Source organism: Chrysoperla carnea, chromosome 3 (genome assembly GCF_905475395.1).
Source record: "Chrysoperla carnea chromosome 3, inChrCarn1.1, whole genome shotgun sequence".
NCBI classification, from domain to species: domain Eukaryota; kingdom Metazoa; phylum Arthropoda; class Insecta; order Neuroptera; family Chrysopidae; genus Chrysoperla; species Chrysoperla carnea.
Window position 1 is genome coordinate 49,953,837 of NC_058339.1, and position 26,201 is coordinate 49,980,037.

At 26.8% G+C, this 26,201-nt stretch overlaps 1 protein-coding gene across 1 annotated transcript in view; it reads left to right on the forward strand.

Annotated features, from left to right (window-relative positions):
- Window positions 1–26,201, forward strand: part of LOC123296089 (dachshund homolog 1-like) — a 305,838-nt gene that overhangs the window by 26,482 nt on the left and 253,155 nt on the right. The window contains exon 2 of the mRNA XM_044877550.1: window positions 18,640–18,666. Coding sequence (XP_044733485.1) covers window positions 18,640–18,666 — 27 coding nt within the window. The remainder of the gene's footprint in view (window positions 1–18,639; window positions 18,667–26,201) is intronic.

Below are 26,201 nucleotides of genomic sequence, written 5' to 3' on the forward strand. Positions count from 1 at the left end.
TGATAATAACCGAATTTCATATTAATTTGAGAAAAACATTTGTTTTTTAAAATATACTGCAAAATAAGAAACAGAAAATAAAGAAAGTGTGTCATGGGGACTGTCGATGGAAGATCTTCCATTGGCTTGACCTTCGGCCTGGCTGGTGCCTTCGGCATGGGAGCTCGCATATAGCTCTAATAGATCCCTATTCACAATACCTGAATATTAATAAATAATACCTCAATACTACTCAAATAGATGTTCACTATTCTAGATAAATATGGTGGGAGCGCAAATAAATACATTTGGACAGTCAGATGTAAAGTAATAAATTATTTATATGCGTTTCCACCATTTATTCCATGGAATTTAAATTTTTAGTGCGGAACCCTCAAAAACATTTTGTAGTGGACCGAATTGTGAATCTAAACCATTCTCGCATCCTCTTGAACACACACACAAAATTTCATCAAATCGGTCCATCCGTTTGGACTCTAAAAAAACTATCCGACAAGGTTGCATAGCTTTAATTAAAGCCTGCGATTTCTTTTAAAACTATAAAACATTTTTATCAAATTGGAAAAATTGCATGTCAACCAAGTTTATGAAATGAAGTTGCAGTGAAGTTGAATATTTGTGGTATTACAAGAAAAATATGGTCAGAGTAGAATCAGAAGCATTCTCAATGTATTTTCCTACTTCCGAGAATCACAATAAAAAATATGAGGAAAAGTCGATGACTCATTTTCTCTGACATTTTCCAACTTTGTGATGAGAAAATTGGGTAATTTGGATCAGCCATTCTTTAACAGCCTCTCCAATTTGAAGATCAATGACGTCAATGCACTTTTGCTATTCTTTAGCAGCTTTAAATGGTTCATGGAGTAATAACTGGCATCACAATGGACTTAAACGGTAATCTAAGTTTGTCTGAGTCTGATACAGTCACCATAACCTAACCTAGTCTACACGCTCTTTCAGTTAAAATCATTTAAATGTCACATTAATAATATTAATTATTTCACGTTTTTTAATAATTCTACGAGAAAATCGTACCAAAAAGTCAATGAAAATGTCCTTGATATAAATATTGTTTTGTTCCTACATGATCAAATTGAATTATAAAAGATTGGAAAAATTTTTATTAAGCTTTTATTGGTTTGTTCTAAGAAGAAAAATATATGGACTTAAAAATTAATAGTAGTTCATATTACAAATTTTATTATTTACAACTGATGATCGATACATAATAAATCGTATATCTATGTTAGTATAAGTGTTATTAATATTATTATATTGTTAACAATAAACACTTCAATAAAAATAAATGAATCAATTCGTAGAATTTTATTTCAATTTAAAATTGAAATTGTGGGTTCATCACCACCATGATAATAATAATAATACCAATCATCATGTATTGGAAATATTGAAAAACATTCTATTATTCACTTACAAATAATACAAATTATATTTATACTTATTTTTTTGTTATTATCATTATTTTTATTTAATACTGATATGTTATTGGTTCCGCTTGTATTTTAAAAATAATTGAATTTTTTAAACAGAAACAAATACATTTCTGTTCTGTTCTGTTTTTTTTTGTTGAATGTTTTGAACCTATGTGTTATTAACTTAATTCAAATTTTAAACAAATTGTATTTAAAAAATTTTTTTAAATACTATATTTTAATTAGATATACATTTTATATAAATTCTTGTTGTATTACACATTAACGTAGATTCACTGCAACTGAATCCATGGACTGTTTACTTTATATTCTCTACAAAACTTACAATTTAAAATTGAGTTATTGAACAAAAATTTTTGTTTGTCAAAAATAGAAAGATCATCTGTAAGTTTCATATCAAAACTGTTTCTGTTTTCTATTTTCTCATATTAATGTGAAAGTCACATGCAGTTTTTAAAAACCATTAAAGTGGATAATGAAACAACCAAGGAAAAGTCATCGTAAATCATCACAAATAATTCTTGTTATCTTTTGAAAATCGGTTAATCTATGCATGTTACGTTTTAGAACGTCACAAACATGGCGCACTTTGTCTATTATATTTTTGTAATCTTTACATATTAAATGCTTTGTTCTGAATGACTGATTGATTGACTGACTGACTAACTGATGGATCAACGCACAGCCTAAACTGCTGATTAAAAAGACCTGAAACTTGGAAGCTGCGTTTTTTGTATGACGCAGTTATTTAATAAGAAAGCATTCTCCGAAATTATACTCCTAAGATGGTGAAATAGAGGATGAAAGTTTGTATGAAAATCCGCCATTTTTGAGTCCGCTACTACTTAACCAATTTTTAAAATTCTTTCACACAGAGAATGCTGCATTGTCAGTAAATAACATGCGCTGTATTTTATTTAAAAAATTAAAACTCACTAAATGGCGAACAAAAGGGGAATTAAGTGAGGGTAATGGAATGAAGACTATAACACGGTAGTCTTTGTTTTTAAATGTAAAAGTTGTCGAGGGACGTGGAAGGGGTAACTGCAAGCTTGTGAATATTTTTTTTGAATTTTATTCATTTTAATGAAATTACATTTAACCCTACACAGTTCTTAGCAAATTTTCTCAGCGAATCTTTTTTCTCAGATTCGCAAATGAATACTTGTTATAGTAAACGATGTAGGTTGAAGAGACTTTACTGTAGTTACAGTAAAAAAAATATTAAATAGCATTTATTCAGTAGAGATGTAATTAAAAAATAACGCTAAAAAAATCATCTCCTATTATTTCAATTTTATTTTAAGCGTTTATTTCTATATATATACCTAGATATATAGTCCAGCTAAGGTATTTATTACATGTTTACTGGATTGAGAATTCTTTTCAAATTAATTTCATCCCCTTAAAAAATATAATCCCCTTTTTTGTTGTTGTTGTTATTCTGGAACTTAATAATAAAATATACTATGCAGTTTATATCCTACATGTATATTTGTAATAAGTCTGTGTGTTTTAATGCCAGCTAATTAAATCTGAGTTGGAGACCATCATCAGAGCTCACTCTCATTCTCTGGTAATACAACCGCTACAACACTAGGTACAATCTCCGTGTTTCTATAGTCCCTTACTCTCAGGTCCACCACCATCCACGCCTCATACTATCAATATTTTTTGTTGATATTTTACTTGCTACCCAACACAACATTGGCCACCCGCAATTCTGGGTATTATTATTACATTCTTTTTTTTTTGTAATAAAATTTTTCTGTTTTTTAATTTAAAATATTTAGAATTAAAATATTTTTTTATAAAATAAAAAAAGAAAGCTATCTTTTTGTGTGAATATTAAAATTATTTTAATTTTAATGATTTGGTTATTGTGTATTATGGGAAAATTCCAAATTTGCCGAGCAAATTATTTTGATTTTTCGCAAATTATTAGTAAGTTCGTACTTCTGAGAAATTGCATTCTTGAGAATTTCATTTAATATCATCTATGTAAGAACAAAACAATATTTATATGTTATCAACGTGAAATAACTTTATCTGCCATTGAGGCAGCTGTAATATGTGGAAATGAATTAGCTTGGAAATGCGAATTTGTGGAATTGTATTAGCTTATATGATTTCATGAGCACTTATAACAAAATGTATATATGTTCCACAATTAATTTTTCTAAACTTTGAATTCCCAGGCGTACATAATGAACAGTTCTCATGCTTCAAAGGTATTTATTTAAAGCTACACAATTCAATCAAGTTAAATTGCACAGCCCTCTTAAATAAAGTAACTAATTAATTACATTAAAGAAATGACAAATCCATATTATAATATGGTTATATTTATGAATATTACGTTGGTAATACAACATCTCTAACCACCACTTAAAATTATATAAAAATGTAATCAAAACTTTTTGAAAACAATATAACGATTAATAGCAGAACAATTAATAATCCGACCTTAAAACAAACCAAGAAAAAAAATGCCAACTTAATATTAATTAGTTTTTGTATTTTTTTGTCTGTTGTTTATTAAATCGCTTTTTGTGTGTAAAATACGACCACCACAAGTCTTATAAGGGGTTTGTATGTGAAACAACCCTTCTTTAATTTTTTTTTTTTGTAACATGGACTTAACTAACCATTTAAATAGGTACTTTATTTTTTATTGTTTTAAAAATATTTAATAATTAAAATGAATTGTTTGTTTATAACAATTATTTTATAATTATTTTTAAACAATAATTGAGTGTTAAATTCTGATTATCAATAAACAAAATAATCGTTACAGTTCTATGATAAAATAGGTACTTTCGGTATTTTTTTAAGTAAACCAAAACGTGGTGTTTTAGTTAGTTATACAAGGTAATTGGTATGCAAAATTGAGTGCTTTGAATTCGATTTTTTCCTTTTCCACGATTTGTCTGTCAGTGTTTACCGATTTTGATAGACTAATCAATGCTTACCCTCAGAGTGGTAACAATTTGTATTGCTGAATTAACTCTTCAATTCCCATGTCCAATCTAATGCAATTTCACTTTTTTCGCACTAGCCGTTTACCGAAGTTGTAAAAAAAAGAGAAGAAAATAAAAAGTGATATACCCCTCCCGGATTTATGAGGGGATCATCAACAGGTAACACTGGAATTAGATCGAACAAATAGTTTAAATTTTGTCTTCTATGCTTCTTAAAACAAATAAATAGAAATGTATGGTCAATCATAAAATTTTAGCTCAGAACAGATTTTACTTCAGGAATATTTTTTTCGAAAAAATATTGATTTCAAATTATTATTTAACAATTATATTTTATTCGATATTAGACCTTATAACGTCTCTTAGACTATTATATTCCGTTAACGCAGAATATACAGAAGCGAATCTGTTTAGTTTACATTTTAAGAGATAATCTCTCTTTTGACACTTTAAAAAAATAGTATTTAGGGAATACATATAATTTTTTTTATATAAAAATTTTGATTTGAAAAACTACCATATTGCTTCGTAAGAAATTGGTCACTTTGTAATCGCTCGAACATTAAAATTAATACGTACACTATAAAAACATGTACTAGTTAAAAATTTATTCTTAATATGGAAGCAAGTAAATATTTTCTTGTTTCAAGAAAATTTTTTAGTAGTCAAATATCTATTTTCTTGAATTAAGAAATGATATTGTTTACTCAAGAGATATATACTTGTAATAAGAACATCAAAAGCCAAATAAACTCAAAGTAATTGTGTAATTCAGAATCCCAGAAATGTATAAATTTTGGACATTAGGACATAAAAGATCATCTCTATGTACTTACAATATATATAATACTTCAACATCGATGTTGAACATAAATTATGTAACTTAAATTGACCTAGACTGTGCGTATACATATACATAAAATTTGACCACAGCTATGTTTTATATACAATTATATACATAAAATATATATAAATCATAAACTATAATACATACATAATATTAAAATTATGAATGAATATAATATAAAAACACTTAAACATAATATAATGAAACCTAATAATTATATTATTTCAAAACCATTCAAATAAATTGATTATGTGTGGGAGGATTTTAGTAGAATATGAAAATCAAATTAAATGCTATATGAAATATGGATTGCATTCAGTGGTAAACATGTTTGATTTTAGAAAATATAACTAACTATATATATATAGTTTTAAATTTTATTATTACCTACCGTGTGTATTTGAATTAATATACTACTTCTTGCTTGCTTACCCTCATATATTTATGAAATAGAAATTAGATGATATTTTATACGGATCAGGTGTATTAAATAAAAATTTTCTATTGAACAGGACTCAAAATTAATGAAATATAATTTTTAGTAGGTATTTGTAATTTCAGAAAAAATTTTCTTAAAAAGGAATGAGTTTGATACACTTTTTGTCGAAATATCATAGATATTTCAAATTGAGATAGGGGGTAGCATCAATATTTCCTAGCGGAAACTTTGAACCTCCTTCAAAACGTCGAATTAACTCGAAATTTGGAATACTGATCAAAGACCGATGACAATATAATAATTAAGTAAGTTTATTTGACTATCCTGTTCAGAATTTTCAGGGATACCGATTGCCATATTTGAAAATATTTACATTTATTTGCGCTCCCACCATATTTGTACTGGATTTTTGATAAATAATCGACTAAAAAACTAAAAAAACACGCAACTAGGTGAATTAAAAGGTAGAAAATAATCTCTTTAAATTAACAAAAAATAATTTTATTGATTATACCTCAGAATTAAGTGCTTGTTAAGTAAGTGCATTTTGGGAGCGTATTCATTCATTTGTTCAAAAACATGAAAAGATAAAAATATCATTTCAGTACGAAATATTAAATAAAAAAAGCATTTTCATGGGAAATATGATCTAAATGATGTGCCTTTGTTAAAATTTTCCCATAGGTGAAAGTTATTCTGCTGAAAGCTTTCTAATCGATATTTGGATTGATGATTCATATCGAATTTTCCACATTACCCATAATATACATGTAAAAGAAGACTTCATATCATAACGAAATTAAAAAGATAAATTAAAATTGATTAAAAAAAGAAGAAGTTAAGAGCATTCAAAGATTGTTGCCCGCTTTTCTTTCAGAATAGAATTTTATATGTAATCTTCATAGCCCTACCGTGCAATGACGTCACAATTCTATATCTTTCTCTTTGTTTTAAAAACCAAAGATTCTAAAGATTTTGTAAAACCAAATACACTTTTCTGTCCGTGCAGTGAGAAGTCTTCACCGGAAGTGATAAAAAAAATGTAGCCATTATCCTCATTATGCAGTTTTTCAATTTTGTAATATGAAAATAGTGCTTTAGACTTATCATGCATATATTTGATTAAATACTTTGTTTATTTGCAAATCATTTGTGTAAAATGTACACATTTCTATATATGTTTACACATATGTTTTAATGTGAATTTCTTTCACTCTTGACACATATGTGTATGTGTGTGTAAGTACTTGTCAAAGGTGAACATTTCACCTTTCACCTAACAATAATTGTGGAAATGCTTATATGCACTAAGTACATTATTTTATTTACTAACATTATAGGTATATACTAATACATATACCTAAGTATACAGATATATCATGATATTCTAACCATATACAAGAAATGTAAAAATATTCTTGATTGCATGATGTATTTTATGGAATTATTTAAAGTTGAAAACAAAACATATAAGTATTTATACTTATAGTTACTTTAACTATTTTATAAGCTTAGGAATTAACTACGACGTATGTGAATTTCTATTTATGAAACTACTAGCTGTATAATACCCGCTTTGCTGTACAACTTCAATTTTAAATAAAAATGTTATTATGTTGTAACCTTCAATTCATATTATTTTGGCGGAACTGTAATTTTTGGGGCAAAAGTACAAGTTATACCCTGCCACGCTTCGGTATGGGACATTATGGTTGCATAGAAACAGACGAAGTATCTAGTTATTTTTATGAACACAGGATTAACAGGCTAAACTGACTTGCACGTACCTAACAGTTTTTCAATGTACCCGTTATGCTCTTTTATTTGATACCTCACTCTGATTGTTCATCTCTACTTTCATGCCCATCTTGTCTACTTCTCCTCCCCCCTCCCGAGGTAAAAATAGCTTAAAGCACTTATTGAAGCTTGTTGTATCTCTTGTCAAAATTTGAGCTTAATCGAATCAGAACTTTTAATGTTTTTGAAGCAAAACTCTTTCTACCCGTATTTCAACCCCTTATAGATTTTTCCAACTAAAAAGCTGCATGATTGCGTAGCATACACACTTACAGAGAGTAACTTTGGCATTTATAATATCAGCAAGGATTTACAGGAATACCTATATAAATAAATTATTTTAGCAGTAGGATTTTTCTCATATATTTTACTTTAGGACAAATTATATAATGTCCTCTCTCCCAATTTTATCAAGAGACTCCCGAAATCGTACCGTTTATTCCTACTTGAGATTTTCAAATTAAACTTCTGTCTTTTTTTTTGGATAAAAATTAATTTTATTTTCAACTCTACAAAGTCATTTTGACATAAAACATATACATTTTTAGGTAAAATAAATATTGATACCAGAGGATTTAAAAAATAGTTATAACGTGAAGTGATTTTAAAATTTAGTTATTTACTAATTTAAAGAAAGGAATAATATGAAAAATAATCCACATATATATAGCAAGTGAAAATATAATCAGTAAAAATAATTATATAGTAAAGTTTATGAAATAAAATATTATTTTATTAACATTACATAAATAATTTTGAGATGATAAGAAAATATTATTACTATTTATTTTTATAGAAATTTAAACAATAATAATTATTGTTATTAAACATATATATATATTTAGGGGAGATTGTATTACCGAGGAAATTTAATGATGCATTCTTTACACGTCACTCTTGCCAACAGCACCATATGTGATTGCATCACTGAAAAACCATATAAGGTTCTGATAGAGGAGTCTTCCATTATATAGCTATAGTATAGTTGTAAGCTTTTGTGCCTACTATTATAATTGATCAGTGGTACAGTACGCTGTTTGATCCAAGTTACATGAAGGTGCATCTTAATTAACTTTTAAATTGTAATATGACTTAGCAAAATAGGAATCAATAAGCTGTGACTTGGGTCGAATGTGATTAAAAACTAGACTATAACCAACTTGTAAAAAAAGGATAGTAAAAGCACAAGTTTTTATTTTGAAACACACTAACACCTAAGTACTAAATTTAATATTTATTTTTTGTTCGATTCTCTCGGCTACTGGCCTACTGGTAGTAAACTGAATCTTCATATAGTTGTTAGCTCATTGTTAGGCTAAGAATGATTCAAGGTTTAAGTGACCCGAGGTTCTACACCTTACCCTACATGTATAATGTATATATTACTTATGTAATTTTATACAAATAACAACATTTCTTTTAATATTATTACAATAACATTAAATTACTGTCAATTGATAATAGCACTCGTATTTTGAACTAGACGCATTTATAAAATGTTATGTCTTCGCGTCATTTCAAAACATATTATTACATATATTTATTTATATGAAACATTTTATAATTTGAATGCATAGGAATTTTAATGCAGTTACAGTTAATAGAACACCTAATGATAAAAGCTTTAAATTCTAGACTTTAGGAATATGACGACCTCAAAACTTGTTAGTTGATTGTTTAGTTGAACTCTTAATATTGAGTTTCCTACAAAAATACTGACGTTTTAAAGCGGTAGTAAAATTCTTGACTTCCATCTTAACGGCGATTAGATATGAACTCGAAGAACTTGAAGTGTGAATTGAACTGTGGTGAAGAATGACCGATCAGTATTTTCCCTTTTTTAAAATCTTTGTTTCGAAAATTATAATGAGTTTCACAATTCCTTTCTTAAATTTTCGCTCTTGTTTTTTTTTTAGCTCACCATTATTTTAAAATGTTTTGAAACTATTTTTTATTACTATGACGGGAGTTAAACAAATATCAACATTATTTGATCTTTGAATTTAAAAAATCGCTCTCTTATGTGACGTCATTAAGGTCTACATAGTAAGGTTAATAGTGGAAGCGCTGGGAAGAATAAAAGATATGAATTGCTGTGTAGTCAATCATAAAATGTCGTATTTATTTCTTCTTCCATCACAAAATTAGTCATTTTTAATACCCGACAAAATTTGATTTTTTTTTTTAATTTGCCAAATTCTACTGATCCAAAATTGGCAATATTTGTTTATAATGCATAATGAATTGTGAACAAACTATATTTTTTAATTTACGAAAAAATTTCAAAAAAAAATTTAATATTATTTTTATTTTATAATAATTTGATGATAACATGATTTTCTACAGGTAAAGAATTTTAAAATGCATTTCAAATCATCCTTTAAAATCATTATAACAGTTATATAAGTTATATAGCTTTATGTATATATGTATGTATGTATGTATGTGTCTGAAATACATTTACCTAATGTCAATCAAAATATACGACTAACACAAATATAAACAAATATTACCTTTAGTAAGAATATATTTCACATGTAATCTAGAAACACTACCACTTACTATATGTGCAATGTGCATTTTAATACCATTTGTTATAATCTTAAGTATATTTTTAGCTGATAAGTATTATTAATTTTAACGCCCATATGTGTGAAACTTGAATGTAGTAAGGCTATTCCATATCAGAAAATAAAAAAATTTATTTGCGCTCCCACCATATTTATACTGAATTTTTGATAAATCAATAATAGTTTAAAAAACTAAAAAACACGCTGTTCTGAACTAAAAGATAGAAAATAATTCTTTAAATAAAAAACAAAAAAATTATCGTAAAAGACCGTGGCTTGCCTTTTAAGATAATTTATAATGACTTTACTTTTACCAATATCTGTCTATAAAATATGTACAATAGTTGAAATTTAGCACTCCACGCTTTTTTATGATAAAATGATTTTCTTGAATTTAAAGAAATTATTTTCTACCTTTTAGTTCAGAAAAGTGCGTTTTTTAGCTTTCTGACCACGAAAAAATCTACACTTCAAATGGTGTTTTAGAAATGTATTACTTTTTATAAATATCCCCAGTTAATTTAGTCAAGATGCCAGTAGCTTCTTATGAATTAAGGGTTTTGAGAAGATATCAATTACCCACCATTTAAGTTTCTCCGATCTTCAATTTGAGCTTGTGTAAGAATAATTTTGATTTCGATAAATAGTAAGTTGCAATGCATTTTCAAAGTAGTAATAATAACAACTAGAATTTTCAACCAACAATAATATTGCTGCTACTTTCTTGATATCAGATTGTAAAATGATTTCAAGTACCTCGGTTTTATATTGTATTTTATAATTGCGTGTAATACACTACTGCAATATACTCACTGTGTAGGTACATTAAATGTACATTTGTAATGGAGTTGATTTTTCAATATTCAACTTAATTCTTTAGCATATAAAGTTAAGTTAACAGACGAGAAGGAAAGAAAGGTATGGGGTATGCAGATGATGAACACGCAAACGCACTTGAAATAGCATACACATATAACACGCAAATTTATATTATTCATACCCAAACAATATTTATATCTGTTGGAATAAAATCTAAAAAGTATTTTATCAATAAATCGAATAGAAATAAGAATCATTTTTATTCTGGACAGCTAATTTACTTCAAAACGGGGTAAAATTTATCAACACATATCCGTGATGTGATAAGCACTACCGGCAAGATATTATACTCAGACAACATATCGACATCAGCTTAGTATTTTTAAATATGTCTGATGAAGTTCATCTTAACCAAGAACGTATAAAGAACGTAAAACTCGAGTGGAGAGGGTAGCAGGAAAGGCGCCTATCTGGGCAAGGTCTAGTCTTCTCAATCGTTATGTACTTTGTACTGCGTATCAGGCGTCTTTTGTTTTCAATTTTTTGTCTTTTTCAATCAATTGAAAAAGATTGAAAACGCTTAAAGCTCAGCATAGGATAGACTCCCAGAAGAACTATTTTGGATTTAGAACACACGTGTAAGCTTGATAGAAAAATGTGAATTTATTTTTGCGTATTTAAGTGGAAAAAGGGTTGAAATGATAGACCTGCATTTCTAAGGAAACTTGACAACTTTCTGTGTTTTCAAGGTAACAAATCAATTTCATTTGTTCTGTTAATGGAATATTTACAAATAAATAGCTCAAAGTCACAAAAGTATTTGCATAAGGTCTGCGAATGGCCAAGTATGCTAAAGAGTGTGGAAAGTGAATCACAATTTGTTCACGAAGAAATAAGGCACAGAAATTTGCCCCTTTTTGAAAGTCTAATAGAAAATTTGACAAAAACTTTCTTTTGTAGAGAATTGATAGATAGATAAGGGAGGATTCCGGGGAAGAATACTTAAATACCAAGCTTACCGCAATATACTTTTTAAATGATACTTAAATGTTCAATTTAATAGAAAAAGACTATAAGAATTATTGCGTATAATATACCCTACAACTACAGAAACTATAGATTTGTATATTATGATTGAATGATTGTGTTGAATTAGCAAATAATTTGTATCATATTTGCATATAATACCTGAATTTTATATGCAACATCCTTTTAAGGTCAATGATTTGCTAAATTAACAACAGCATTTGGTATAACTAATGTTTAAACAAAATTCAGTTTTTTTTTTTTCATTAAAGATCTATTTTTATAATTTTTTGCGTTTTTGTTTCTGCACCATATGGGTTGATTTTATTGTGTTCATGAAAATATTTGAACAGAATTAATTGTTAAGTCTTACTACTGAAAAATTAAAGCTAAGTCCTTTCCAAAATAAGTACAATAATAAATTTAAAACAAAAAATTGCGTTTAATCGATGAAAAAGTAATGATTTTAAAGTGCATTTTTTATTTATGTAGGTAAAAAAGTTTATCTCGTGTTTCTGTCTAAATTATTCAAAATCTACTAAAGATATCGAGATGAGGTTGTGTTTAATTTAATTTAAATAATTTAGAGATCACATTGAGACTGAATAGAGAAGAATGCAGGAAGGGATTTGTTAAGACATCGGTATCTGTGAAACAGATTGCAAGCATTAATTTAAAGGGTTACACACGCTTTCAAACGATAAAATTTACATTACAATTCATTGTAAATTAATGGACGTATAATTTTTAAATTCCTATAATATATTTAGAAAAACTATTGAGTAATGGTGAGTAGTTCTTGAATCATGCAGATAGAGATACGAAACAGACTTTATTATTATTTAAGTAAGGTAGATAAATTTGACGCACGAAGTGGTCAATTTGCTATTTAGCTGCACTGACAATATTTCGGAAAGTTAAAACTTAGCCTCCATGAGGAAAGAAAAATAATGTAAGTGTATCATTCATTGTCTTCTATTAAAATACAATAAACATGAAATAGGAAAATTGTACTATGAAAAAATAGTTTGCGTGTTTTTATTGTTTTGCGAATAAAATAAATAAAAATATTTAACAACAAATACAACATGTTCTAAAACAACTACAAAAAAAAAAATGTAAAAATCATTATAAATGCATTCAAATATAATAAAAAGAACAAGAAATGAAAATTATTTAAATAATATTTTATTTAAATATTTTTTTAAGTATTATATAATTAAGTTCTTTACTTATAAATAAGATGCCTTAATTTATTTTATACGAATATATATCTTTTCAAGAGTTGATTATAATACAGATTCATTATAAATACATTTAATATAAATTAAATTATTTAAATTAATAATTTTGTGTGTGTGTGTGTGTACGTAATTATTATATTCTTTTATTTTTGTGTATGAAATAATTATAATATTTTTATTAAATGATGAGTAGTTGTATATGTGATGATACCTACCATCATTTGATACAAATACATAATCAAACTTTTTAACAAAAAAAACTTACTTCAAGTAAGTAAAGAAGCATTAATTGTCAAATATATCAATACAGTCAAAAGATATTTTTTTTTGAATAAGTGGCTGCTATGACGACCAACTCGCCCATTTACAGAACGTTTAGGAACGTTTATTTCGGAACAACTGTGGATATATATTGAAGGATATTAATCTTATCCTCAATTGAGTTGTCCAATCGATATATTATATATATATATATATATATATATATATATATATATATATATATATATATAGACCCGATTTTTGCTATTTATGAATATTACTTTGTCTAGAAGATGATTTTTATTCAAAGTACAGGAAACAAAATTTCTTGATTTTTTAAAACTTTCTTAAAGTACCTCTTAAAAAAAACCGAAATTGTTACTAAAAATTTTTGGTTTAGAAATTTGATGAAATTTGTTACTTTGGCTATAATACACCTAAAATCCTGTGCGAAAAGCTTTTATTCTGGGGCGATTCTGGACATATTTCAAAGAATATACATTTAATCGTCAAATTAGCTGCTTTTTTATGTTTTTTGATTCCTAATAACCATCAAAAATCCAAAAGACTCCAAAATTTTGTTGATTTTGCTAATGAATGATCGTAACACACTGATAGGTTACAGTAGGAATTTCATTTCTTCGCTCTTTAAAAAACTGCTTTTGAAGCCAGTTAAAAAGTGTATTATTTCACTTAACTGAGTTTTAACCACTTAATAATATGGTAAAAGAAGATTATAAATTTCTTGATGCATATTCATAAATGAATTTTTTATTTCATTTTATATTATTTTGGATATAATTTCATTCAAATTTTTTTTTTTTTAGTTCGTGTAATATATTTAACTGTAAAAGTGATTATCACATACATAAACTCATATGTGATACAAATTTGAAATTATACAACTTATAAATTCTTTTCTCCCGAAAATTTTTATTCGGCAAATAATTTATTCTTTTGAGATAGCGCCATACATTTTGTTTGCAGATAATATAATATAACGATTAATTGTGAATTCCTAGATTTTTATCTGATGAATAATTGCCATTCAACGCAGATATTTTCATTTCACTAACGACATTTGCCGTTGGTATAGTATCAAAACCATAAGTTATGGATGAGAAATTGTATAATTAAACAATTCTTGCATTGTTTCCTATACACTTTTGTGTTACTTGTCGCTTTCTTCATTATTTTAATGCTTATAAGGAATTAATGAAATAGTTTCCAAAAAATTTTCATCCAAAATAATTAGAAAATAGGTATGAAGGTGAACGTTAAGTCTAAAGATGCACAATGAGGATACTTCAAACGTCCGTTTTACAATACAATGCAAGGCTCGCTTTATTTAACATTATCTCTTAATTCTTATAAATTTTCATTTAAATCAATGTGAGTCAGTAAAACGTTCATCCAAATTGAGGCTATGTTTGTCAATGATGAAATTTGTCCACTAAGCTTCCTGTCGTTTACGTCTGAATATTTTGTTTTTATTGGAAATTTGGAGAATTTAATTGCTAAGACCGATATTAATAATTATTTTGATATATTAACAATGCCAATCATACACCAAATAGAATTTTGGAAAAATCGCGTTCTCATAAACAGAGAGAGTAGCTGTTCGCCAAATAAGTTCAGTTAAATAGACTAATTTTGTGTGGAACTTTCATAGGAGCACTGTACAGACCTTTTAGAGACAGTTAAGCGTAGGTAAGGTTAGATTAGATTATATTAGCTGTTCACGAAGGACACTCTATGGTCATAGTGCCCATTGTGATACTATATATGTGTTTTACTACCTTATTACATATACCATGTACTACACCAGCATATCACAACCATTAAATAAATTAATTTTTGTTGTGATGGCGGAAATCGAACCAGCTACCCTAAGCATGCTGCTTACGAATTTGTTTACGCCTCAAAAATAGCTCATTACCAACTGAGCTACTTTTGATTAGGGTTTATTGATTCCTCAACGGGTATTTTTTCATCGTTATCTAAAAAAATTATATCATATAATTTAACCCTCTATAAAAATAATAATCATACACATTTTGAATATTTTTGAATGGCCGATTTTATTCCATAATATATATAGGTAAGGTGCACACGAAATGTAACGATTAGCATTCATTTAAAAATATTATAATTTATTTATTATACATACATATATACAAACTGAACGGAGTACTTATGAACTTACGAAACAACTGTACAAAAAAAAAAATAATAATTATAATTACTGGTGTGCGCGGTGTTCGCGCTTACCAGCTCAACGCTGATGATATGGCAGTGTAAGTCTACATATGATACTCAGAGTGAAGTTAAATGCCCACTGAATCGTTAATAAAACATGAAAATATTACGTTATTTAAAATATATATCATTCATTTATTATTTCATAAAAATATTATAAATTTCATAGTTTTAACGACATTCTGCTTTTACCAGGAAATTTTTTATAAACTTAAGAGTTTTATGAATATTAACTTTATGATTATTCACAAATACCGGGTGTATTAAAAATCGTAAAACCTACACAGTAATACAATGATAGGCGATTATTGGAAGTTCTGACAGAACTGAAAAATTTAAACTTTGGAACAACAGTGATTTGAAATAGATCAGATTTTTATATTTGGTGTCAAGGTGGCACTTTAAATGGTTTGTGTTTGGTGGAGCAAATGTAATGAGAGTCCGGTTACAAGATAGGAAACTGTGGTTGATAAGAATAACATGATCAGAGTCACATGCAGTCTTCTGTGAGCTTTTCTAGGCACTGACCGGCGCAATGCCGTAGTGAGTTGAAAATGTAGATAACTTTAAAAGATATTCCATTTAGTTTTGAACTTCGATCATCACAATTCTCGGATGTAAATGTATCGTAATATCGATAATATTTCGTAATCTTTCTATTTCTATTGCTCCATCAGGCTGTGGTATCTTCTTTGAATCTCGTTTTCTTGGCATTTTTTCAAAACGTTTCCAATTGCCCAAAGAAACCCAAATTAGGAAAGTCGTATTTTAAACATATAGTATCAATGTATTTAATTTAAATTACTGACTTCAGTTAAATTTACTAGCGGATTTATTTTATAATTTACATTTAGACGTCCAATTAATACAGCCTTAAATACATAATTCATATTATCGTTATTTCTATCTACTTGAAATTGCAAAATATAAATTTTTCATGATTCTTCATTTGTTCTTTTACTTTCAAAAGAAATTTTTCATGTTTTAATGTAGATTATTCTATAAATTAATCTAATTCGGAGACAAAATTCTGTACGAAAAGTTTTTTTTTGCTACTATCTGGATCCACACTTGATTGACGTATAAATAAATTTATATTTTAATTTAAACTAACCGTAAAATGTTTCATATTTGGCAAAAGTTAAAAATTAGATTAACATTACCGTTTTGAAAGATAGAAATTACAGTAAAATAATTTCAGTAATTCAATTTTCTTAAAACGAATGCATTAAAGGAGTTTAATAATTAATTCGTAACATACAAACTCTTAAAGAATTCCTTAAATGAAAAGTTTTAATGAAATATTATTTGATGTTTAATGCAAACGTAATCGTTTAAATGGTCACATTTATAAAAAAAAAAAATTATTTCTTATAATCAAATGTTTACAGTTAACAATACAAAACGAAAACATTTAGAGAGATACTTTTAAAAGTGTATAATTATGACTTTTTCAACTTAGTTATTACTATTAAAGGTCCGAACACTCTACCCTAAAATTATAAATGCCACAGAAATAATAATAAATTGTATAAAGACATAAATACAGTATTTTTTTTCGATTTAATAATTGAACTATATAAACATTAAAGGTTAGCAGCATGGGGAATCGTACAATTATTGATAAAAAAGGCAGATGTATTTTTTTTTTGGAGTTATAAATAAATAAAATGATATATTAAATTATGACAAGCAAAATTGACCCCATATTTTTTTAGACGCGTTCATTTAAAAAAAAACGAAAATTTTTTGCTGACCGGTATATGGTTCAGTTATAGAGAATTTCACATCATACAATTAAAAAAAAAAACCTATGGTCTGTCTTTTGCACCTTAGGCTAATGTTCGCAGATACAGAATTGGACAGAAGAGGGTATTTTTCATAGATATTCTTTTGTAGATGTTAAAAAATATGACGATTATGAAAAAAAGTTTGCTTTTGTTAGCTACCGATACAAGTACACTAACTAGCCGGTGGTATATTATCGATAGTCAGAAATACAACGATTTCCCTCTATTGTATTTATGGACCTAAGCCTGATTTTATAGTTAAAAAACTATCTCATGCCGTTTACGAGAAGTTAGGCAGGAAAAATAGTTTTGCTTCAACAACTAACAATATTATTTTTATCCTTTAAAAATGCAAAAATATTCTTAGTTGAAGAAAAAATTTCGAGAATATCATTTTTTTAGGTGTAACGAGTATCGAATTGTTTTTGTAGGTGATTTTATATTTGAGCATGTTTTTTGCTTTTGAAAATAACTTTTTTTTCAAAATGTATTATTCAATAATTTAATGCTTTTGTTGAGTAGAAACTATTGCATTCATAGGAATTAAGGGACCCAACTTTACAAAAAAAAAAAAAAAAAAAATTCAATTATATTATCAATCATAAAACATAAAAAAATGCTTGACAATTTGAATAAATACAATTAATTTTTTTCGTTTAAATATTATGATTTTTTTCTATTATTTAAATTATAAAAACGTAAAAAAAAAAACATAATTTTTTCGGTTTTATAATTTACAAAAATATTTTTTAAATGGAATCCAATAATTATGATTTGTTTTTTTTTTGTTGTCTTATATAATAATCTTAGTTTTGTGTTTTTGAAAAAAAATTATCTCAAAGATAATTCTTAATAATTCTTGTTGGATAATGATAATATTTAGTGTAATATTCTTTTGTATAAATATCATTTATCATTTTATACTTTGACAGCTGTTAATGGTTCTAAAACAAAAAAAGAAACATAATCTCAATATTGAAGTAATTATATTATCCAACAAGAAATAATAATACCTATATTTCCTATTGCAATGAATTTAAACAGTTTATTGCCTAAAAATTATATTTAGTATGTGTTTGCCCAAAAAAGTCCAATAACAATGAATTTACTAGAATTTCGACGAACTGGTTACTTTTTATTTTTTTACAGGTGTTTCACAATGAAAGCAACAGAATGGTATGTGCACTAGTCTACGACCTACTACTACTACTCCTTCATCTCATGCGCACACTACTTCTACTTCTCACTCTAATCTCGCTCACACAAATCAATCGCTTTGTCTCGCTTTGAACAGAGAGAAGGTTCCACTCTTCTGCTGCTGCGTTGTGTCACACAGACTGAACGTTCGTCATACCTTACGTCAGCTGTGCGAACAGCCGATGATTGCCGAGCCACATCAGACGTAAGTTATGACGTACGTATCATCTTTTTGTAAATGTGTTTTTTTTTTCATTTATTTCTTTTAATTTTTCATGTTGTAATTTTCCTAGTAGTTTTTAAATTTTTTTTTCCTTGGATGTTTTTTGTAGTATTTTTCTAAATGTTTTTTCATTTCTAACTAAATCAAATTTCATTATTAAATAGATTTGTTACTATATTCATTTTGTTAGTCTACGTAAACATAGGGTATATTTTATCAAGAAAAGATTAAACAAAATTTAATGTGGATAAAAATTTAATAACTTTTATTATTAACACTTTAAACTTGTGTAAATAGTCTATATTAATAAAATTTTTTTCGAATTTAATTGCAAAACAAATTATTTTTTATTTAATGTTTTGGAATGAATTAAATAAAAAAAAATTGATTATCACACGGTTGTAATTGTTTTAAAAACCGTATAAAATATATTTATAATAAAATTTTTTTAAATTATCTCACATTAACAACAATTTAATAATAATCCAAAAAATGTTTTTGAAATTAAAAGTTGTTTAATCTGTTTTTAATTAAAAATCTCAAAAAAAAAAAAAAAAAACCATTAACATTTTATATATTTAATATATTATATGATGGGTCCTTTCTAGTAATTTTGTTATTATATGGATTTTTTTGAAGTTTTGTTTTTTTTTTGAATGTTATGTATAAAATTTTGCATCACGCAATTTTAATTTATTTTTCTCAAATTTTATTTTTTGAAAACTTGAAGGTAGAAATATTATTAGGTCGTTGGTTGATGCATGCATATTTATACAAAAAATAAAGCCATTAACATTCTCGTATATATTGTATTCGTTAATTTTTGTGCTAAAAATATCTAAAAATGTTTAAAAAAAATGGAGTCTGATCCTACTGTATTGAAAGTTTATTAACCTAGCGATTTATAGATTATCAATAAGTGTACGCTTTCTTTTCAATATATTTTCGTGGCTTGGAAAAAACTGGACCTTTTAACGCAAAAGTTTTAAAAAATTTATTGCATTTATTGAGTAGTATAAGTCAAGAACTTAATTTGAAGTTTCAAAGATGCGATTATTGAATAGGAATCAAAAACTTATTAATAGATTTAGTATTAAAAAGTTATAAACAAATAGAGTAAAAATACAAAACATTTGAGAAAGGTTGCTCTTGCATAAAGGCACCATTATTTTGTAGTTAGCTCGGAGCTAGAGTGTCTTGCTCGGTATACCAAAGGTCGTGGGTTCGATTCCAGGATATATAATTTCATGTCTAACATAAAGTTTCTATTTTTAAAATTGAACGATAAATTAGATAATGCGAAATAATTGTCAAACGGTTATATTTAATAAATAGTAACACAATATTTATATTTATAAATATTTATTATTTATGAAAGTAGCCAAAAATGAGGGGTTGGCTCGCATATTTATTCATAATAAAAAAGAAACTATATTAGTAATTATCCTTTTGCACATGTACACACAAAGATTATGATTACTTGTGTGTACCTAATATTTTTATGTAATAAGCTGAATAACATAAAAATTTTTATAAAAGTAGCCCCCACAGAGATGAATGATTATCCATATTTTTGTCTATTATTTGCAATCACACATGCGTACATATTTTTATGAATTCATTTTTTTGTTATTATTATTGCTTGTATGTTGTTTGCCTGTGCCACTGTGTACCGTTTTTGAAAAAAAAAAAAAAACGTAACATTTATTTTAAGTAGTCCTCTCACAGATCCATCATATTCATCATATTCTATGATTATTACTTTTTAATAATATTTTTTCAAAAAGATAAAAAGGCATTATATGAATAAAATGGTTTTTTGTTGTTGCAATGTGCAATGAATGTGATTGAAATGATTTAAAACATTTTTAGACAGTTACAGAATAAATTGTATTTTTTGAAATTTAATCTAGATTTTAGTCTTTTTTTGAATTGTAGATTAAAAAATGATTTTTTGTAGCTTTTGAAAATAAATACCAGTCCATATCAATAGATTGTTAACGCAAACTTTGTGATTTTCCAGTACTTTCAACCTAAAGTGCGTCTTTCTTATGCGTATTCGAGGACAAATTCCAGTTTATCTGTTGTTACTTAAATCTTAGCTTGTAAATTTTATTTAGAGGAAAAATGCTGACCATAGATCAGCATAGATCGACTAATCTAAATTTTGGATAGATTTTTTTTTTAATATATCAGATTAAATTGCATATGTTTATGAGAGGGGAGTACTTCTTTGGTGGGAGCGGACAAAAAGATAATAAATTAGTTCTATACCCTTTTTTGACTATTTTTTGAAATGCTGCAAAAAAAAAAAATGCAAAATAAAGGTAAGTACTTACAGTTAAAAGTTGTAAAAAAAATATTAATTCTGATCTCTCAAAGATGACCTAGGCCATTAAGGAGGTACCAATAAAAAATATTGTGTAACATTTTTTTGAGTTTCGTTGATTTTAGAGAAAAATATAGTTTTTCTGATTTTAATTTCCCTCTGACATTTTTAATAAAATGCTCCCAAAAGCATAATTGAACTTAAATAATGGAAGTGTTTGTACTAAAAAGGTTGTTTAGCTTATGCTGTTACTTGTGAAGGCGAAGATTCTTATATCGTTATGGATTTAATAAAACTTTTCTATATTCAAGTTCAATAACTTAAAGATATTTACTCGATTTTTCTAACGTTTCAGTTGGTTTTTGTTTCGAATTAACGATAACTGTCTAAAAATGTTGTTGTAGAAAAAAATTACTTGAATTAAGAAAAACGTTTTCTTCAAAATAACATTCAAATTTAAAATTTTATTTTATTTTACTTACATACACAATAAATTTTGACACTAAAGCAGTTTAATTGCTTCAAAGCAAAGAATTTTTTCGTTCTAATTAATATCTTTTTTTTTTTAAAGTAATATTTACTTATTCAAGTTAATTTTTTTATTTGTAACAAAGCCTATAAAAATAATAACTTTAATTATTATACATTTTTTTTCAATTTTATCACGTTCTATTATAATTTTTTTTATTGCTAGAAATAATGAACTAAAAAAAATCGTATTTTCGTTTTTTATTATAAAAGTTAAGATATCAATCAATTTGAAATGAGTTAAGTTTGAAATAAAATAATTATTCTGAATAAATTAAAATATTTTAAATTAGTATATTTTTTTAAGTTTTATATGATTTTTACTCACCGAATTTAGACAATTTCATAGATTTAATTAGTATTTAATTTGCATTTACTATAAGATTAACTTACACATTTTAACAACTATGTTTCATGTTAATTATATAATTTTATTATATGTGTAAGAAAAAAAATTATATCAAGAAATTTTATTACATAATTAACGAACGATGACTAAATGAATGCATATAATATACCTTTATTAAGACGTATTCTAGATAAATGTTGATTATTGACATGCGAATTCAGCAAGAAATGTGATAAAATTGTTGGAAATAAATGTTTAAAAAAATTTCAAAAATTTGGATTTTTTTTTCGTAGTTAATGCCAAATTCAGATTATTATCTAAAATATAAATAAGAAAGACATGTAGGGAATCTATTTTTACAAGCTTGTTATTCATTAGCTTTCGTGTCCGGCTGTTTGTCTGTCTATCCTATATTAGAAATTAATAGTAGGTACTTTCTAATCAGATAAAGGGGTGAAAATCGCATAATAAGTGTAAATTAGGAAATGTGAACAACTTAAAATTTCTAGAAACTTAATAATTGATAGAAAACGTCTAAAAATCTATGTCGGACACCAATCGCGGACAATCGAATATGAATATGTTAGTTTCTGGTTCACAATCTACTATTAGATATCGTAAGCATATGTATATCCAGCTTTGTTTTGTAGCGAATTTATAAAAATTGTTAATAAATAGAGGACAATGTCCGGAGACGATAGATATCATAACAAACCTAACTAAGTTGAATAATATTAAAATTATATAAACATGAAACATAGAGCACAAGCCAGGCTAAAGATTTAATGAATATTTGTTCGGTATAAGAACTGGCAACGTCAAAAAAAGCAGGTATTTTAAGATGGCTGGATTTTAGATAGTTGTTAACCTATTGAAATCAGGTAGGGATGAAGAATGCCTTTCAACTGCGATTTTCCGAAAAAATCTGAGTAGATCGCTGATTTTATAATCATATTAAGCAATTTAAAAAAAATCATTTTTCCATATCCCTTTATCAATATTAGTCATAATTGCCAGACAGGTTTTTCCAGTTATTAAAACAACAACAGATTTTATTCTAATAAATTAAAGAAAAAAATGTATTCAAACCATTTTAGAATGGTTGGAATATTAATACAATTTAGTTTTAAAATTAAAGAATGTAATTTTAATTTGGGGCTTCACTACTGACTTTATCCCGTATAAATTAACGCAATAAAATCTCAGATGAAAAACGTACTTCATTTCTATCTTCTAATTCAATAAGAAAATAACTATTCGAAATTCAGTCGTTTTAAAATAATTCTCGTAAATGTTGCCAGCTCGCGTACCAGCAGTATATAAAATATTTTCCTTATAATGTTTACACCGCCATAATATGTATATGGTGTTTGTCCTTGATGAATGATCAAAGACGAGAACGATATGATTGCGAAGCTAACTCGAATAGAAGGAAGATACATAGGCACGTGACGTGACGGGGTGTGAAAGGCGCCAAATAAAGCCGCGTTATCATTTATTCTCTCTCTTCCTCTAAAGTACCAACGATACTTACACACATAATATACATAGATAGATAGGATACAAATGCTTTTCATTTATGCGAATGACCATAATAACAAACAAAACTCATTTGTGTAAACTAACGATCTACACAAGAAGAGACACACTAGAAATGGATGTGTATTCTCCTCATATTGTATGCATAAGCGATGTGAAATAGATGTTTTAAATTTTAAATTCAGCGTAACGGCTACTTTGATCTATCACACAAAACGGTATGTGTTACACAGAATTAGTAATGATTTGTATGTTTATGATATGTATCTATTTCAAGTACCACGTGTTTCAGGGATAAATGTTTAGTAAAGAATGGTAGGAACTATATTACTTTCGTACCTTGATACAAGATATGCAAGATATTTTTCTGAAAATTTAAGTTATTAATTATAGAAGCCAAACACGTGTTTGATTCTTTAAAGAATTTAATTATATTGCCACTTTTAGTTTTTCTGGATGAATTAATTCCAGTATTAGTTTAAAAATGACATACTTCTGATTTAGTAGTCAACCCAATATGTGCGTACATTATGCTTGGTTTGATCAGGATATTTGTTATGACAGAACATTGTACTTACTTTAAATTATCTATGTTATCTCTAACTTTCACAACTGAACTTTTTAAAAGGATAAAACATAAAATTTTGACAAAAAATACAAATTGGCAGTTATAAAATCCCCATTCCCCAATTGTATGACAATATACTATTTCCCAGCGCTTCCACCAACTTGTTCTATTATTTTGCATATTTTCAATATTTCTGACCGGTATAATATTTTGAACTGGTGAAAATCGAATTCAAAATTACTTAAGATAAAATAACAGGTCAAATAAGTCAAAACTGTTTTAGTTTGATGCAGAGAAAAGTAACTTTAAATTATAGAAAAATATCAATTTACATGAAACATCGAGTACATCGTATATGTCAATCGTATATGTAATCAGTAAAAATTATCGTGTCCCTTATAAATGAGAAATAGTAGGTGTTTTTATATTGCGAAAATGCGTAGGTTTACACATAATAATGTGTTGATTTATCTGTATCATTATTAGCACACTTACACCCCTTAGTATTTTTAGATATTTAGTTTGTCCAATAACAACCACATATTTTAATTTGCAATTTGTATGATAATTTATTTCAATATTACTTTCTTTTTGGTTTTCAATCGTTACATTTAACAACTTTATTACAAATATAGTTTTTCTGCTTAAACTTTGAAATTTAAAACAAAGGGGGAAACAAGTTTATCATATTTTGATATAAATTTTGCCAATTAAATTTGAAAGAAAATTAGATCAAGATAATAAAAAACTGTTTCATATTTCCCTAATCAGCCTATCTTGAGTTTCTACTCATGTTTCTTGTTTCAGTAATAGTATTCTTATCCATATTCGGTTTTTTCTCGCCAATATATGATTTTTCTTAAATATATAGATGTATTTAATTTCGTTAACCCCCGAACTAAAAAAAAGAGGTGTTATAAGTTTGACCGCTATATGTGTGTGTCTGTCTGTGGCATCGTAGCGCCTAAACGGATGGACAGATTTTAATTTCTTTTGGAAGGTAATTTAATGGAAATTTTTCTTAGCTATGCTTCAAGTGCGAGTTTAGGGTTCCGAATCCGAAAACAACTGGCGATAATCTTCAAAATGTTTTAAGGAAAAAGGTAATTTAATGGAGAGTATTCTTACATATGTTTCAAGCGCGAGTTTTGAATTCCGTACCCGAAAAATTTGTCGGAGTCTTTTAAATTTAGTAAATTTCACTTGTTTAAAAAACACCTTAAAATTTAGCAAAAAAAATATATATATTTCATTTTCTTCCGTATTATTCTTTAAAACTTTTTTTTTAAATCCACGTATTTTACTTTTAACTTTCATAGATTACCGCACTTTGGTAGCGAATATCCCATTCACCACTTTGAGATAATCCTGTCTGGATTTATTCCATCAATTTAAAAAAAATCGTAGGTATGTTCTTCTCAAAATATTTTTTATATTTTTTGACAATAAAAAAAGTGTGTTATTGGAAAAAAATGTAGGTAGACTTAATCTAATATCCTTTCCACATTTTCGGTGATTTTATCTCTTAGTCCAATTTGATTAAAAACACCTTTAAAAATACTTTTACCTAATCTTGAACACATTGAAGGCGGTAGTACTTTCTTAAAAAGTACAATTGAAAATAAATTATTTTTTAATTCCAAAAATGTCTATAATTACAAATTTTTAAAGATATCTTCTATATCTATAAGAAGTGGTATCAATATGATACATATTACACACATTATTATGTGACAAAGTTGAATTCGGCACAATAGACTCAAATATAAAGATGCACTTACAAGTATTTAATAATAGAGGGTAAATAATACTCTCGTAGTTCATATCTAATAAATAAAAAAAGAATCCTATGAATAAATTCTTTTTCTAAATTATCGCTTCACTGATAATATATATTGTCATTAATGTGCTAGTTTTATCACTGTATGGTGACAAGGATTTGTGTGACTCTGTATAGTATATAGTTCGTTTTTTTTTT